Source organism: Pleurodeles waltl, chromosome 11, assembly GCF_031143425.1.
Source record: "Pleurodeles waltl isolate 20211129_DDA chromosome 11, aPleWal1.hap1.20221129, whole genome shotgun sequence".
NCBI lineage: Eukaryota > Metazoa > Chordata > Amphibia > Caudata > Salamandridae > Pleurodeles > Pleurodeles waltl.
The window spans coordinates 988,616,092-988,633,845 of NC_090450.1; the positions used below are offsets into that span (position 1 = coordinate 988,616,092).

Genomic DNA, 17,754 nt, shown 5'->3' on the forward strand with positions numbered 1-17,754 from the left:
TCATTTTCTGGGGGAGGTGTATTGATTATATCATAATGCTGTGGAAAGGAACAGTGGACCAATTGTTGACATATCATGCTTTTTTAATGCTAATCCCTATAATGTCAAATTAAGCATACAGTACAGGTGGGATAGAATAGGCTTCTTGGATATCTAGTTTTATGTGGAAAATAACAAAATCCAAAGCAAGATATTTAGGAAAACTACAGCATGCAATAGTATTTTACATGCCACTAGCCCTCATCCCAAAATGGTTATTGATAACATTTCTTTTGATGAAATGGTCAGCATAAGGCGCAATTATAGTGCTAGGGACACCTTTGTTAAACACATCAACAATGCAAAACATCGGTTTAGAAGTCAAGGCTATAAGGAAGATATTTTGATAAAATCAGAAAGACGTATTGAACGATGTCGAGAAGTGAAACACAAATCTGTGAATAAGGAAGAAAGGCCTGGTCATCTGGCTTTTGTAACACAATATTCGGTGTTGAGTAATGACATTTACAGCATTTTGAAAAAACATTGGCATTTATTGATTGAGGTACCCGGGATTAAGCATGAAGTGCCCTGAAAACCTAAAATCACATACCGTAGAGGTAGGACTTTGAGGGACATGTTATGTCCCAGTTACATCACTACTACTAGGAAGCAAACATGGTTGTCCACGGATCTAAATGGATTTTTCACTTGCCATGAATGCATTATTTGCAGTTTAGGATTGGACAAAACAAAGAATTTTTGTTATAACACTATGAGAAGATATACAACCAGGCACTTCATAAATTGCAAAACTAAATGTGTTGTATATGTGATAGGCTGCCCATGTAATAAGATTTATGTGGGTAGTACAATCAGGTCTTTGAAATCACGGATACAGGAGCATGTGCAAGCAATAAGGAATAAGGATATGAGATATCCAATAGTTTGCCATATGCTGGAATATCATCCAACCAGCAGTGAAATATGGTTTCATGGAATTGACCATGTACCGCCTGATCCGAGAGGTGGCAACAGAGAATTGTCTTTGCGCCGTAAGGAGGCTGCCTGGATTTGTTGCCTATATTCTGTAGATAAGGGTCATAGTACAGACGATGAATTTCATTATTTTTTATAATTGTAAGGTTGATGATTAGTGTATGGAGTGAATTTGCAATCTCACAGCGTTAGTGGCTATCAAATATAAGATGTCACGTATGGAAAACATCAAAGATAGTTAGATCATAATGTTGTATGAGGACTTTCTAATTACATCTGCTAGATCTTTGATTGATAATAGAATGAATAAATATCTAAATACCCCGTTTTAAGATGGCCGCAGTAGTCATCCAGAAACTAACTAAATTTGGATGACACCTGTCATGTATGTGTGGTAAACATCTACGAGAGTTGGATCATAATGTTGTACGAGTACTTTCTAACTATATCTGCTAGATCTTTGGCTGATAATAGTATGAATAAATATAAAAATACCCTGTTTTAAGATGGCCGCCACAGTCATCCAGATACTAACTACATTTGGATGATATTTGTTGAATATTAACAATATAAAAAATATCGTAATATAAACCTAATGGATTTGTGATTTTTTTGATGTTGTTTGTCCTCTATTATAATGAGGCTTGGGTATTTCTATCTGGTGGTATACCTTACCTTCTATTGATCTGACTCCCTTTCAAGATGGCCGCCACTGATTAGCGTAATGAGTACCAGTTGTATTGTATGTATGAGGACTACTTAATGACACTCGCTAGACTTGTGAGTCAAAACAGTATGATTAAATACTCAGTCTTTAAATGGTCACCATAGTTATTCAATTATTAATTGAATCTGGACGACATTTGTTGAATACAATTTTTAAAATTAAGATCCTGTTTCTAGTTGGACGCTGTAAATAACGTGACAAATCTAATGGATTTGTGATTTTTTGATGCTGTTTGTGCTCCATTATAACGAGGTTTGGGTATTTCTATTTGGTGGTATGCCTTAGATTCTGTTGATCTGACTCCCTTTCAAGATGGCCGCCACTGTATAGAGCAATGATTATCAGTTGTATTGTGTTGCCGCATTCCTGACTGGGAATTGTGGGTCATAAGGTGGGTTGGACCTTTAAATTCAGGCTTTTTCGACATGTCAGGTTCTTTCTTCATTCCGGATCCACATGGATGATGTAGACCGGTGGCTAGTCAGCTATCAACAGGGGCAAAGGTAAGAGGATGTGAGTGGACTTAGGGGAAATTCAGTATATTGGAGGTCACGGTTTAATTGAATCTTATAACTACTATTGTGTTTTAGATAATTTTGGTATGTAATAATGGTCCAAATAGAGATCTGATTGTAAGATTCCCCTTAAAGATGACCTTGAATATCATTATAGCGGAAGGCCCAAATAGAATGGCTACAGACATCGGGTAGCCTTAGTCATTTTGTTATTTACCCCTTTCTAAGATGGCCACCGTATATGTAATTGTGGCTTTAGGCCAAAATAGAACGGCCCAGCAATTATGCATGTTTATCTCTTACCGGGTCGCCTTAGTCATTTTGTCACTTATCCCTTTCTAAGATGGCCGCTGTATATGTAATTGTGGCTTTAGGCCAAAATAGAATGGTCTAGTCATTATGCATGTGTATTTCTTATTAATTCTTATAAATTTGGTTTAGTAGTGTGTAATTTTGCTGATTTATATAAGGGTTTGGCATTTGATCGGTATTACTTGTGGTGGTATGTTATGCCTTTTGGATGTTAGATTCTCGTCTAGGATGGCCGCCACACAAGCTTTGAGGTATCGATTCGGTAATCATTAGTAACTGATTTTTACTTTTTCTGATGTTTCCCCATAGAAAACTTTTTGGTTTATATATGGTGCTATCCACAACAATAAGGCCTCCCTCTTTTTTGAAAATGTTATTATATTCCTTGAGAACAGTGACTTTGGAATATAATACAAGCTCTTATTTCTAATTAGGTTTCAATACTGGGCATATTCGATGTCTTGCTTACAAACACTGAAAATGTCTTGGCTATGGCTTACTTATTGGAATTGAATCAAAGGGTATGTGCTATTTTATATAGTGACGTACATGATTATTTGCGCACTACTTATGAACTTTTTTGCAACTATCACATTCTTTTGTCAAATATATTTTATCAATTTATTTAACTATATTATTTGGTGCAAACGATCAGTTTTGTAATAAAGTTTGAGAAAATTAAAAGTTTTTGAGGATGTATTGTATAGTAACAATTTTGCTCATCCGAAAAATGGTGTTACGTATAGTGATTTTTATATATAGATAATGTTAGAATTGTTATTGATGTTATTTGTGTTTATTTGTATATTTTTTAGTTAAGTTTGTCTAATTGTATTTACCTTGTGTCTTCTTTGCATTTCAGTAGGTTTTGTGGAAATTATTTATATGTTGTCTTAATTGTTTATTCATAAAAATTGGAGTTATTGTATATATATTTGTTTGTCTTGTAAAAATTGTATATTTATTATATTGTAGCCCTGAAGAAGTCCTGTTACATGGACGAAACGCGTTGGCTGTTTCTGTTATGAATGTGTCCATATCAAAAAGAGAAAGAAGAATAAAAGGAAGATTTAAAATGGACTGATATTATGAACTGGACTTTTTTACTTATGTTTTGGGTGGTGCACCGTTGGCAAATTATTTGTTAACAGGTCCTTCTTGGATTGCACCTTGGCAGCAGGTGTTGGAACAAGTGCACACACTAATAATTTGATGATCATTACTGAGTCTTTAATATATGTTGGGTGATAGGAGGTAGGTTCATGGCTAAATAGCCAGCTGCTTTGTTTTTTGTATAATATTAGTTCATTTGGCAAAGCTGTCACAAGAGAGCATGGAAGGCCACTGAAAGAAAGTGCCAGAAAAGGAGTGAACATGAACAGTCTGAATCCTGCAGCCTTCAAGAAAGGCCTCTGAGTGCTTTCAGGACACACTCCGAGCCATCCGCAGGCTGATGCCGTTAGAAACGCTGGTACACCTGGAGCCCTCCTCGCCATCTCCCATCCATGCCACAACACACAGTCGCCCACTGATGACATCACCATCTGCCATCCCCAACAGGCAGGCACACACTGATGACATCATCTATTAGCCCCAGCTAACATCCCCATCTATCATCCCAACACTCAGGCGCACAGTGATGAAATCATCATCCATCACCCAGAGGTAACGTCTGCTTCTATTTACTAACTGTGTGATTACCCTGGAATGGGGTGCCCTGGCGCTGAGAGAACAGGAGATACATTAGAGACTCCTCACTTATATAGTGGTGTTTGAGGTGCTTATGGAATGTGGTAAGCTTCAGGTTTGTATGTAGAGCCGGGTGGGAGGCAAGAGCCTGAAATCTGCTGCCACAAATTATGGCTCTTCTCAATCTCTGAATATGAAGCAAGTTTAGCCACAGTGTATCTGGTAAACGGTGAAGCCATGTATGGAAGAACAGGTGCTTGGGTTGCTTACAGGCAAAAGGTAGAGTGGATTAACGATGCACATTTTGAGTCTGGGTAACCAGTGAAGTGAGGTCAGCTGCTGTGAGATTCTGGCTCGATGACCGAGTCCAAGCATTAATCTGTCTGATGCATTCTTCATTCATTGTACTTTTGCTAAGGCACAAGCTGGTAGACCAGCACAAACTGCATTACAATAGATCTGGAGAGAATAAGAGTTTGAACAAGCCTAGTGCTAGTGAGCTGGAAGGAATGGAACAATTTTTCAAATAGTTTTCAGGCGGACAAAACAGCTACTGAAGAGTTTACTGGTGTGCAGAGAAGAAAAAAAAAAAAAGAGAAGAAAAAAAAAATACCCAGATGATCCGCTGAATTGGATCAATGGGGACGGAGGGAACTAAAGATTCAGGCCATCATTCATCTACTGAGGTGGACGAGTGTACCCAGACTAACATTTCTGTCTTCGCGTTACTTAGTAGGGGTGAGCAAGAAATCCTGCTCTGCTGGCGGAGCTTACAGAGTTCTGCCCACTTTGTGTTACGCTTGAGACATGGAGTTCGGGCAACACTCCGCCAAGCGATGCGTTGTCTCAAGGTGGGTGGTTGCGACCGTTCACGCGGAGAAACCTGCTGCTTTGATTAGAAAATCTACTTGAGCGGCAGAATGAGCAGAACCTCCTGGGGCACCACGTAGTGCAGTTTGTGTTGATTTTACAGCGCGGAACAAGCTTGCGGCACTAAGAACCAGCTCCAGTAGCACAACGTGACGAATTCCACTCACAGAACTACGCGGAATCTTGGGAGTTTTTTATGCAACTTCCCGGAATTCTGGGGAGTGAAACTTCATGAGTTTCACCCACCACGGAGTGAAGAACTGATACTCATTCACCAAGCTAGTAATGTCATAGTCCCTCAACTGAGTATTAAAAAAAAAAACTGCCCGGTTCCGAGAAGTCAAACTATGAGTTGTGCATCATCTGCAAAAGCGTAAAAATTGGGCATTGAAAAAATAAATGAGGGCTGCAGATGCTAAAGAGCCTGGGTTAATGTGCGAGCCTTTGAGGACACCAAAGTTATCTGCATTTTACAGCAGGAGAAGGACTGATGCCGGGTGCCCATGGACCAGCTAACAAGAAGGATGCTCGCAGAGAGCAGAGTTTTAACGCTGGAAGGCGGTCCAACCAGGAGACCCGACGCCGAGACATGTCCACTTCCAAGTATGCAGCTTGTGCCATTTGTAACAAAGACCGAGACCTTCTTGGCGCTATAACCTGTGAGAAATCCCGGCTGAAGGAGGAAAGTTTACACCCTGTTTGCAGAAACTGATCGCTTTCGTTTCAGAAGCTCAGCAGTATTTTTGGAGAGAATGGAAGCGGGGCGATAGGTCGGTAACTCGAGTGAACAGCCGGACCAGTACTTTTAATGTTTATTAAAGGAAAGCACCGATTAGTGCTTTCTTGAAACGACGAGGGACAGTGCGGCAACTGATCCAGAAGAATTACAACCATCTCTAAGCGCAGGAGCTATGAAAGGGCCACAGGCTCGATAACAGCAGGTGAGACCCAGGTGGGCTTTTACTGATGGATGAAGGTGTCCGAGACTTGGGGGCGGAGCCAAAGGTGCTGTGGAAGGAGGGGCGGCGGGTGCCGAACCCCGAGCAATGAGACCGGAGTAGGATAACTTATTCTTAAAAGAAAAGGGCAAGTCCCGCAATGTTTCGGCCTCGTCGTTAACGCGCAGGTATCTCCCACCAGATCAATGGAAAAGATGTATTTGCTGGGGGGCGCTCAATACCCTTTTAGAAGAGGGGGCACCTCCTATTGCAATGATTTCTGTACACATGGACGAGGCGGGAATAAAACGTCCTCAGCAATCAGAAGTGTTTTGGGGTAAACGTGTTTTCCCACTTTCGGTGATAATTTCAGGATAAACATTTGTTTTTCCAAAGATGAGTTTTCTCCTGCCTCCAAACTTGGCAACGAGCGCGGAAGTGACCTGGTGCTCCCTGGGCCCCGGGTCCCACACAGACCCCGGGAATGTTCATCATTGAGGTCACGCTGTCCACAGCGAACCCGGAGAGGTGGATTTTAAAACCCCCACCACTCCCTCGACGCCAGGCCACTGGCAGGAAGCACTACACGAGAATCCAGGCACTGGTCTTGCATCCAAGCTTCCTTGCCTGGGGGAAGCGAGGGGCTGGTGAACACCCCTGACTCACAGCAATGGGCACACACGTGCACCCTCATGTGTTACTCGCGTGTGCAGGACAGTAATTCCACCCGGTGCCAGGGCTAAGCATATGCTTTTCCACTTAACTAAACATGCAGCTGCTGTCAGCAACGTTTCTGCGTTCCTGCGTCCGGGAAGCACCTGCGAGGGCGTCATTAAATGCTCATTAACGGGAGGGCGGGATATCCTCATCGGACGTCCGCAAGCCAAAGTGTTCATGTGGGAAAAAGGACGCACCATAACCTTTCAAAAACACTAACCACCTGCAAAACGGCCCCGGAGAGAGGCGCCTGGAAGCAGCAGCCAAGCAAGGATGCGCTGGACCCTGCTGCAAAGTGCCCCCTTGAAGCTGTCGGGACAGTAAAATACGGCGTTTCTGGCCACCTTCTGCCAGGGGCTGTGACTATCAGACAGGCGTAAACAAATAATGTGGCGTCTCTGAGGTTCTAGGAACTTAGACTTTTTAGTGGGTGGCACTCAGTGGGCTGACGTTATGATCCGGGTGTCTGTGATGTTTTCCCTCCTTCGGCATGTGGAGGCAGGGTCGGAGCGCTGGCCTCCCTTTGCAGCTCAGCTCCTCCCTTCAGGGTACAATGGGACCCTTGTGGCTCTGCGCCCGGTGCCACTGCACCTGCCCCTGCAGGAAGAAGGCTGAGATGTCCAGACGTGGCGGGGGGAGTGAAGGCTCCGTGTTGGAGCTAGGTCCGAGATGGGGGGGGGGGGCTCCCTCGGACCCAAGGTCTCGGGGTTAAGATGCCTACAGTGAATACATAGCTCCTCACCCAGCCCAGCTTCTCAAGAGGAGTGGGCACTGTAGCCCACATGCTACGTAAAGTAAGGACAGACACAAGGGTGGTGGGCACGTAACTGGCCACGTGCCCCGCGTTCTGACCGGTGACGCTTGCGTTGGACAGGTGTGGGGTGAGCGGGAGGGACGCCCCAAGAAGAGGCTGCTGCAACACCGGTCCTGAAGGATACTTCATTCATTTTAAAATCCAAAACAATACTGGATACCAGAGTCCCTCACCCTTTAGAGCAGTGGTTTTCAAACTTTTTAATGCCGCGTCCCGCCAATGGGGGGAGGGGGAATAATTGGGCCCCCCTTTAGAATTTTTCACGATTCTATTAAGTTGGCAATGTTTAAATATGTATAGCCTTATTTAAAACATTGCAGTTAAGTTCTGTTACTTGTTTAAAATGCAATAAACGTTTTTCTGCATAAAACAAAGCACTTATCTGCATAATGCTTCTTTTGGACAGGGTCTGGGGCCCCCTGGGATCCCTTGAGGCCCCTCTAGGGGGGCCCGCCACCCAGTTTGAAGACTCCTGCTTTAGAGTCAATCAGCAGGACAGCGCTGGATGCATGGACAGATGAAGCTGGCTGCAACAGGACATCTCCGCTTGCATTCATAATTTAACCCGAGTGGTTCAGGACATGAAGTCCAAAACCCTCTGGCCGCGTGGCGACTGCAGTCATGTCCACTGTGTGGAGTTGGTGCATTATGCCGATGCTCATGATGGTTGGTTGCTGGCGTCAACAATTCAAAACAGACTGTGTCAGGAGCATCATTGTCGGAGTCCATCGCAAAGCATCAATCACGAAGCATACTTTGGTGATGTTTGGCTCAATGACGACAGTCTTCTTGTGGTGCAACCTGTCCAAGTCTCCGCTGCACGTCCTTCCTACCTCCTGGAATCAGTCGGAGGAGTATTGTCAACTCCATCTTCCTTGCTAGTGGAGTCCCCTTGGTTGGGTTGTCACGGGGTTGCGTGTGGTCTCTGCTGGGGCTGCGGATGTGCCACGTCTGGGCCATTGCAAGACCGTCGAGGAGTCACTGCATAGACCCTCGTGCAACCGCAGGGGTAGATGAGTCTTTGTCAAGGCTTGCTCTCGCCACTGGGATCAGGATGCAGGCAGGGTGAGCAGGTTCTGACTGATTCTTCAGGTGACCTTTTGGAGCTTCTTTCCTGTAGGTATGACAAAGACTGACTCCACTTTTGTTGTTCGATGCTCCATGTGCATTAGTGACGACGCTCTAGTTAGAGGCTGGCTTGATGGAGTTGCCAGTCATATGGTGAACCTGTACAACAGAAGGCAAAAACTTGCTTTCATGATCACCGGCATTCATTCTTGGGTCGTCAACAACTTGAGCGATGGTGGCCAGGTGCTTTCATCTTTTCTTTGAGAAGACAACTGTATCCTTCAGCCTGGATGCTCCGCACTGCTGAGCCGCCAATTACAGTGCCTGGACAGTTATGCTGGGAGGCATGGGGCAGAGACAAGGTTTGTGCATGCTTGCATCTTATTTCTGGTTCCCCAGCTGTGCTGTCACCAGGCCGTCTTTGTTTCATCTAGTTGGCTTCTTCGTGTGGACAGATGCATGCTGTCAGTGGCTTGAATCCTCTCAAGCCCGCCTTCCAGTCCTGGCCACTCTTGATCTTCTCTCCTGGGTCTGGTTGGTTGTTAGGTTTCCCAGTGTGAACCAGCAGGTCCAACTTCCTTCTTTGTTCTTCAGCCTGCACCTTCTTTCCAAGGATGAAGTTGAGCATTCTCATTGCTAGAGACTCTTCTTCCGAGTGCAGCGGCAGGCACCATCTTCAGGACTATGCAGGTGATACTTCTAGTCATTCAAGCCTCTTTCAGGCACCATCTTCGGGACTATACAGGTGACATTTCTATTCGCTTGAGACTCTTCCAAGTACCGCCTTTGGGACTAGGCGGATGACACTTGTAGTCACTTGAGTCTCTTCTCCTTTGAGGTGCAGCAGCATGCCCCTTCTTCAGGGACAGTCAACACGGTCTCCGTGGTCGACTGTCCCTGTAGTCCGGCCACTGGCCTTGGGTGTTGGGCTGCAGCTTTGTGAGGATCAGGGCAGTCGCTGATCCTGTTCTCTTGTGCTTCTCTGGTGATGTGTTGAGTGGAGCCACATCTTGCATGCCCCATCTTCCAGGACCATCTTGGAGTTCCCACTCCATGGGTAGACATGTGCGGATGGCCCTCTGCCTCAAGGGTCTTCCTCCTGCCTGGCTCTCCTTCTCTGGGTCAGTGTGGCGTCATGTCATGTGTTGCACACTCCCTCCTCGGGGACCTTCTTGAAGCCCCTACTCTGTGGTGTTCCCAGTTCCAGGATCTCCTTCCATAGGCAGTAGGTAGCTGTGGTACTTTCTTTTTTCCCTGGATGGTGCAGGACCTGCTCCTTGAGCCATCGCTGCCATCAGGCATGGTTGGTGGGGTGCGGTACGGTGTGTCTTGCAGGTGCGGGACAATGTGATCCTAATGTCTTGACCACAGTCACAGCGTTGTGTGTTTCTCTACACCTTTTGGTCCGGCATCGCTTTCCTCGATCCTTCTGCTAGGGGCTGTCTCTATCAGACAGGCTTAAACAAATAATGTGGTGTCTGAGGTTCTAGGAACTCAGTCTTTTTAGTGGGTGGCACTCAGTGGGTTGACGTTATGATCCGGGTGTCTTCTGTGATGTTTTCCCTCCTTCGGCATGTGTAGGCAGGGTCGGAGCACTCGCCTCTCTTTTGCAGCTTAGCTCCTCCTGTCCTCTCTTCAGGGGCAATGGGTGTCAGTCGTGCTGCGGCCAGGACAGCAGTCTGGTCTTGGCTGCGTATTATTGCGGGTAGAGACACAGTGTTTCTCCTGTGCCCTTGACTGCATCCCCCAGCTCTCTCTCGTGGGGCAATGAACTTCAAGCAGTTTCATAATGCAGCTAATGGAATCGGGCTGGGCTGGCGCTCCTTGCTGACATGGCATCCATGCTATACCACCAATCAGTGTCTGAGTACTCTCTTATAGCTCTCCGACTGCCCCGCCAGTAGGGTTGTTCCTGCCTGGCCGCAACCTAGCTGGGCTATGCCTGTCTATACTCTCATGCTCCACTGGGGTCTCCGTTAGCCACCAGTAGGGCTTTTGTCTTGAAAACTTTGGCTGCGGCTTCTTCTGCAGAGTTTTGCCCATCTATGCTATGGGCTATATGTTGTTGCAGAGCTTGCCCGAGAGGACTTCTAGAAGGATCATTATTTTGCTCGAGAACCGCACTGGACCTATCTAGAGAACGTTCGCCTGCTTTAATACGGACCACGGCCGGTAATTCTCTGACATTCTGCAGCAGTTATTTGCATTTTTACATAAGGTTTGCTTCCAAATCTATGTTTTACCTTTCGGTTACCAAGACTCCCTGTCATATCTTAAACACCCTGCCTTGGGAAAGCCCCAGGTCTGCACGCCAGGAAGGGGTGAAACATGTTTTGGCTGTCTTACTCATTTTCAATTCGCATTTGGAATTTGTCTTAACAAAAAAGAATAAACACTATGTTGCACACCAATTAGGACGCTTGTCTTAGGGAACATATTGGAATTAGAAAGAAAAGAAAAAAAAACTCTACATTTTTTTAATCAGCTCTGTCCCCTACCTCTTTTGAAGGTTTGTGGGACGCACAGCACAGCAGCAGTAAAAATAATTGAGGCGCTTAAGAACACTGCTCAGCTATACCAAGGAAGGGAAGACCGGACACGGGAATATCGTTTTACAAAAAGCATTGGCAATGCCAATAGGTTTCATCTATGCAAAATCTACTGGCTTTGTCAATGTGTTTTTTTTTTGTCCACATCCTAAGCTCCACTACAGAACGACAGCCAGTGTAAGGATCACGGTAAGGGGTGGTAAAGTCACTGTGTGGTGGGCTGTGGCGTGCAACCATATGCTGCTTTCCAAACAGGGATGACTATATGAACTGTAGATGCATAACACAAAAGAGGTATGTGCGTGCACACATAGACACAGAGACCCACAGACACACAGGCCCCTACCATTTGGGGACCATTGTGGAGAAAAAGTATAAGTATCAAAGTAAAAAAAAATATATATATATATATTTCTATTAATATTCAACATTGTAAGGGGAAAGATGTGTGAAGATGTCTTGTGAACCTAGGTAATGGAGTAGAATATTTATGTGCTATGAGGTCATATATGGAATGTGGTAAGACTGAAGTATAAGAGAAGAAAGGGAGCTGAGGGAAGGAGCTCAGCTGGAGGTGTTGTGTACATGAAATTTAAATAAAGAAAAAAGAAGACCATAAACTGCCGTGATATTATCTTTATACTTTTTCTCCACAGTGGTCCCCAAATGGTAGGGGCCTGTGTGTTTGTGGGTCTTCGTGTGTATGTGTGCACGCACATACCTCTTTGTGTGTTATGCATCTACAGTTCCGAGTGTACCAAGTGTACAAGGAGGAAAAATGAAAAGTGACGAATCGGGGGGCCAGAGAAAATCTGATTAGAGATAAAGTAAATGCTATCGGTGTGGAGCTCCGGGACATATTGCATCTAGTAAAATGTGTGCAGCAAGGAATGCCTTATGTAGAAGCGGTGGAAAGAGAGGGCATTTTGCTAAAGTGTGTAGACTCAAATCGGAGACGGGAGGTAGTAAGAAAATTCCTGTAGTTGATCAAGAAACCCAAGATGTATGTGAGAATGTTCGTGAGATAGTCTTGACGGTGGTTGGAGAATCTCTGGACAGTATGTCAGGTGTTCAATGTCCAGATGGTTCAACAGTTGAGAATGTGAAAATAAGAATTGAAAGTACTGATGAATTGAAAAAAACGCATGCTCAATTGGTTCTGAACAATGTGTCTGTCAATGTACTGATAGATTCTGGAAGCTTGTTCACACATCCTTCCCCTTACAATGTTTAATATTAATAGATTTTTTTTTTTTTTTTTTTTCTTTTTAAACGTAGTAACTGTTAAGGAAATTTCCTCAAAAGACGTAGTAGCTTATCGTGTAACTCGTTGCTGTTGAAAATATTTGCTTGATCCTTCTCCGCTGTGCAGCTCTCATGTTCCTATGAAACCACACACGGCTAGTTGACGGCTGCGCTCCAGTGCATGGCAACGCGGTTGAAATGACGGCCGCGCTCCGTTACCACGCAAATAACGTTAAAATAAAACAAGTGTGTTTTAAATGAAAAACGAACACTCTAGATAAAAGCGCTTCCGAAACAAATCCCGAAAAATACGAACTGAAACTTTTTATGTTTGTTTCCTAAAAAAAGTAGCTCTGAACGCGTGGCTATGCATAGCGGTTTACATTTTTTTATAATAATACGTTCAAAATGAACATCTATCAATTGACGATCCTTGACAATGTCACTAGAGTTCAAATTAAATTAAATTGCGCTATAGCAATTAAACAGACTTGCCTTCAATTATGCTTCAAACGTAGATCTGTAAGGACAATATTTCCAGGGGTAGAGGTGGCCTTTGTAACTAATCTGCCCCCTGCGCAGACGGATCCCTCGTCGCCAGTATAAAGATAATATCACAGTAGTTTATGGTGTTCTTTTTTCTTTATTTAAATTTCATGTACACGACACCTCCAGCTGAGCTCCTTCCCTCAGCTCCCTTTCTTCTCTTTTCCTTCAGTCTTCCCACATTCCATATATGACCTCATTGCACATAAACATTCTACTCCATTACCCAGGTTCACAAGACATCTTCACAAAAAGATGCACATGCAAAGCTTTGCAGTGGAGTCCTTTGTACTGTATTGTGGCATATTCATATCGCTGTGAACCCCGCTGTGGGGTGCCAAAGCACATTTTCGGACGGATAGCGTGTATAATTTGCTCTTACGTGACCATAAAGTGTTCCGGTTAATACAGCCGAAGAATTAGAACGAAGTCCACTGTACGTCACATAGAACACCTATGCAAATACACGTTTAAGAGAAGCTGCACATGTGGTTTACTGAATTAACCACCCAGAAAAGCAAAGCAAACACCGGCTACGATGTAGCGCACTCAGAGCAGCAAGAAAACAAGGACGCCCAAAGCAGTGTTAGCGATGCGCTGATTTCTTCATAAGGATGAAGGAGGCCGACACGAAAGGGCTCAGGGTCAAGCTAACTATATTTATTTTATAATTTTGCAGCTAGGCAGCAGAGTTCGCCCGTAGGACACTGAACCCAAGCACTCAATGCGGTCACTAAAAAATAAATAACAGGAGCGACAGAAGGAAATGCTTATCGAGTGTAAGGGGAAAGAAAACTAAACAAAACCCTGGATGACATCTGCCATATCATTTGAACCAGCCACAGAGCTGTCCAGAGCAGTGACATTATAAACACTTTCTAGCAGTCAGTTTTTGGGCCAGGTGAAATCTAAATTATGTAACTTGACCTTTCAGTTGTGGGGGCCTGCAACACAGTTGTGTACGGTTGTTAAAAAAAAAAGAAGAAGAAGTAAACTGAGTGGGTGAAGCAGGTGACCTCGATGTCACTGCTGCACCAGGTACCTCACTGGATGTTGCACAATAATATACTTGAACCTTCAATCAAATGCAATGGGAAATACAACTAAACAATACATAAACCTGATACTTTATTTCTTGTGCCCTCTCGAAGGCGCAATTGTTTTCTGAAAGTTAATTTTTAAGTATCCTTGTCTCTTGGCCTGGTTCCATTTTGTTTCGGCCCCCTGATCACCGTCTTTCACTAGGGTGGGGTGCATTCGTCTGTTCGCAGCATTTCCGAAGAAGTTTCTGTGATCCAGCGCTGCGACACAGCCTCTTTCATGTAGCGCCTTGAATCGGCTACATAAATGCTTCCAGTCCCTAAAGACTGCACCATCAACAGGCAACATTCATTCAATAACAGAGGGTGGCCCCCGAGCGAGCTCTGCTGTGAAGGCAGTGCAGCGGCGCCCTCATGCTCTGTGGGAAGCAACTTAGTGTTCCAATGAAGCACCACAAGTAACCCCTGTGTTAGCAGTTAGAAATAGGATGGTAGTGACGACGTTGCAGACGCGCCGACGGCTGGGCAGAAAGTAAAAAAAGTCCAGAGAAGCACATGTGGCTTGTGGAAGGACAGTAGTGCCAGCCAGTGGTCGCCAACCGGAAGGAGTATTTCATCCATGCTCCAGAGAACAGCTGAAGCCTGTACAACCTGTGTCGTGAGGATTCCTCTGACCAATAAGAAGCAAGGAAAGGACTGACCAGGGAAGCCAACAAACAGTGAGTAATTGGAAGCCTGTGGGTGGCTGTAAGTCCCTTTTCAGATTTTTTTTCAAAGACAAAAGATTTTGCCACAGCGCAAGCGAAACAAAAAAAATATCACATCGGTCTGCAGAAGCTTCCAGACAGGGCAAACAAACTGGAGTAACAAGCACACGAGTCAGGAAAAGCTCCTTGAAGCTAGAGGTAGAGGGGGCTGGGAGCACTACAGGAAAGAAGCTCAGAAGACATTAATGCAACCACTGCAGCCATGAGAGCCGCGGACTAGCACATTCCTGCGGACTCTCATCAGCTTGTGAAGTAGGTACAGACTATGGGCCGGAGGTTGAGGAAGAACAGAGGAGATCACTGTAGTTAGATCTACTGCTCAGATAACGGTGCAGACACACCCACACCCGCCCTATTCCGAATTACTACAGAAAGATCTACTGCTCAGATAATGCCGCAGACACACCCAGGTCCATCCTATTCTGAATCACTGCAAAGAGATCTACTGCTCAGATAATGCCACAGACACACTCACAGCCGTCCTATTCTGAATCACTACTAGGAGAGCTACTGCTCGGATAATGCCACAGACACACCAACGTCCAAACTACTGTGGATCACTGCAGAAAGATCAACTGCTCAGATAACACTACTAACACACCCACGTCCACCCTGCTCTGGATCACTGCAGGAAGATCTGCTCAGATAATGCCGCAGACACACCCACGTCCACCCTTCTCTGGATCACTGCAGGAAGATCTACTGCTCAGATAATGCCACAGACATACCCACGCTCACCTTATTCTGAATCACTGCTAGGAGATCTACTGCTCAGATAATGCAACAGACACCTACGTCCGCCCTATTCTGAATCACTACTAGGAGATCTACTGCTCAGATAATGCCGAATACGGATCCCCTCAACAAGCATGATCTGCCTAAGCGTAGAGGCCCCTGTAAAACCCAACTCTCATGAATCCTCACTCCCTGTCCATCGCCGAGATGCTCTACAGCCGGGTTCACCTACACACATTAGACGAAGGAATGGTAACAATTCTAGCCTGAAAAGAGATACTGCAAGGATATCTCAAACATACACACTATGGGAATCCTCACCATCCTTAAATCTCTCACCACCAAAATGGCTGATTGGCCACTTATGACACGGGACATTTTTCACAGGACTAAGCCTTGGGAGGTCAGTTTTTGAAGAACAACTGGCACCTCCCTCACTTTCTGCAGATCCAAGCGTTTAACTGAATTGGGCTCTGAGAGAGGTGAGAGAGAGAGACAGATCAGAGAGAAGACGGAAGGGCAGACAGTGAAACGAAGGAGGGAGGGGGAGAGAGACAGAGAGAGAGAATTTTTTTTAAAAAAAACACACACAACAGAAAAAAGAGGGTTTAAACATTTTTACCAGGGTTGATTTGGGTTCCCAAGCCTGAGCTTGAAGTGAAGCCAGAGTCAAAATCTGCCCCAAAATGCTAGGACTGGAGTAAGACAAGCAACTAATAAGTTAACAATAGGTAGGAAATGAGTTTGGCTCGACAGATTTAAAACAGGCTGAATTTTTTGTAGCACAATAGGGTCTACAGTTTACTAGCCTGGATTTTTGAGCACATGATTTTACGGCATGCAGTTTTTTTCAGCATGATGCAGGAGGGGGCTAAAAAAAATATTTGCACACCAAAGGGACTGACAGCAGATAGACACTCATGAGACACTGCAGAGAGAAGGGTAGCGGAAAGGCAAGAGGGTTATAAGAGCGGAACACAGCAGAATACCCAAACAAGCAAACCTATCAACAATGTTAGGAGGCGAAGAGGACGCTGTTGGCACCCAGGTCTGAGGCAGGTCCAAGGCCCTCCACAAAAGCTGGTTAATGTTTTCAACTCTAAAGAGAAGTATCATTGAATTAATTCAATCACAAACCGCACAAGGACACACATGTGCACTTGTAGAGCAATTATTTGCCTCACAGCACTGCCAACGACTAGCCTTGGAAAGCACCAAGACTTTCCACTGCTAGGCCAATGCTCCTCACAGACACTTCAGGACTCAGAGCATTTCGAATAAGGCACTCTTGCAGATTAAAATCTATGACCAAAATGGAGGATTACAAATGGAAATTAAGGCAACATTTTGAAAACCATGGCTGAACAGAAGGCAACGGTAAGGAAGCAGTGATGAGCAGGAAGCTTTATCCACACTCACCAGTCCTGGCTGTTGATGGCGTCGCCATAACCTGGAGTGTCGACCACCGTCAGCCGCAGCTTCACGCCTCGCTCCTCAATCTCTACCGTAGATGCCTCAATCTGAACAGTTCGCTCTATCTTTTCTGTAAAGGAAAGAAAGACACTGTCAGCCCTTCTAGTCACGGGTTGTGGGCACACAGGGCATGGCCCCAGCAAAGCTGCACCTCTCATCCCTCACACTCTTATCACAGAGATGCGAGGCAGAAAGAGTACACATTATTAATGCATTTATTCTTGTAGAACATTCCATGTAACCTCTCTGAGCGCTCTGGTAGCTGACAAGACTAATCCGAGAGGAGACGCTCCAATCCAATGTTCTACATTTGCAATATCCAACTCAGTCATACTCAAGACTGAACAGTTTAATTTTAAGATTGTCCTTATGGTCAGCAAAAGCTCTTATACAAATGTCTCCTATAAAACTTCCCTTCCCAAACTCAAAAATGGGTAGACAGAGATGGGCAGGCTGTACATGCAGGCAGCAGCTACAAGGCCGTGCCTCATTCTACCCTCAACTCAAAACAAGGGCACCCAGGGAGCTCAGATTGTACACGCAGACACCAACTACAAGAGTGCAATTCATTCTGTCTAACTCATGCCACACAAGAGGCTGCATGTGGGCAGACTGCAGACAGCAACTACAAGACTGCTTCATGCTGTCCTACTCATGCCAGGCAAGAGGCTGCAACGACAAGACTGCGCTTTATTCTCTTCTACTCATGCCACACAAGAGGCTGCCTGCGGGCAGACTGTAAACAACAACTACAAGACTGCACTTCATTCT

General features: G+C 45.0%; 1 protein-coding gene across 2 annotated transcripts in view; it reads right to left on the reverse strand.

The window, feature by feature from the left end:
- The window catches only part of LOC138266478 (septin-2), a 242,321-nt gene that overhangs the window by 171,043 nt on the left and 53,524 nt on the right, over positions 1 to 17,754 (reverse strand). For both annotated transcript variants that reach the window (XM_069215313.1, XM_069215314.1), the window contains exon 5: positions 16,930 to 17,053. In XM_069215313.1, the coding sequence (XP_069071414.1) occupies positions 16,930 to 17,053 (124 nt within the window). The remainder of the gene's footprint in view (positions 1 to 16,929; positions 17,054 to 17,754) is intronic.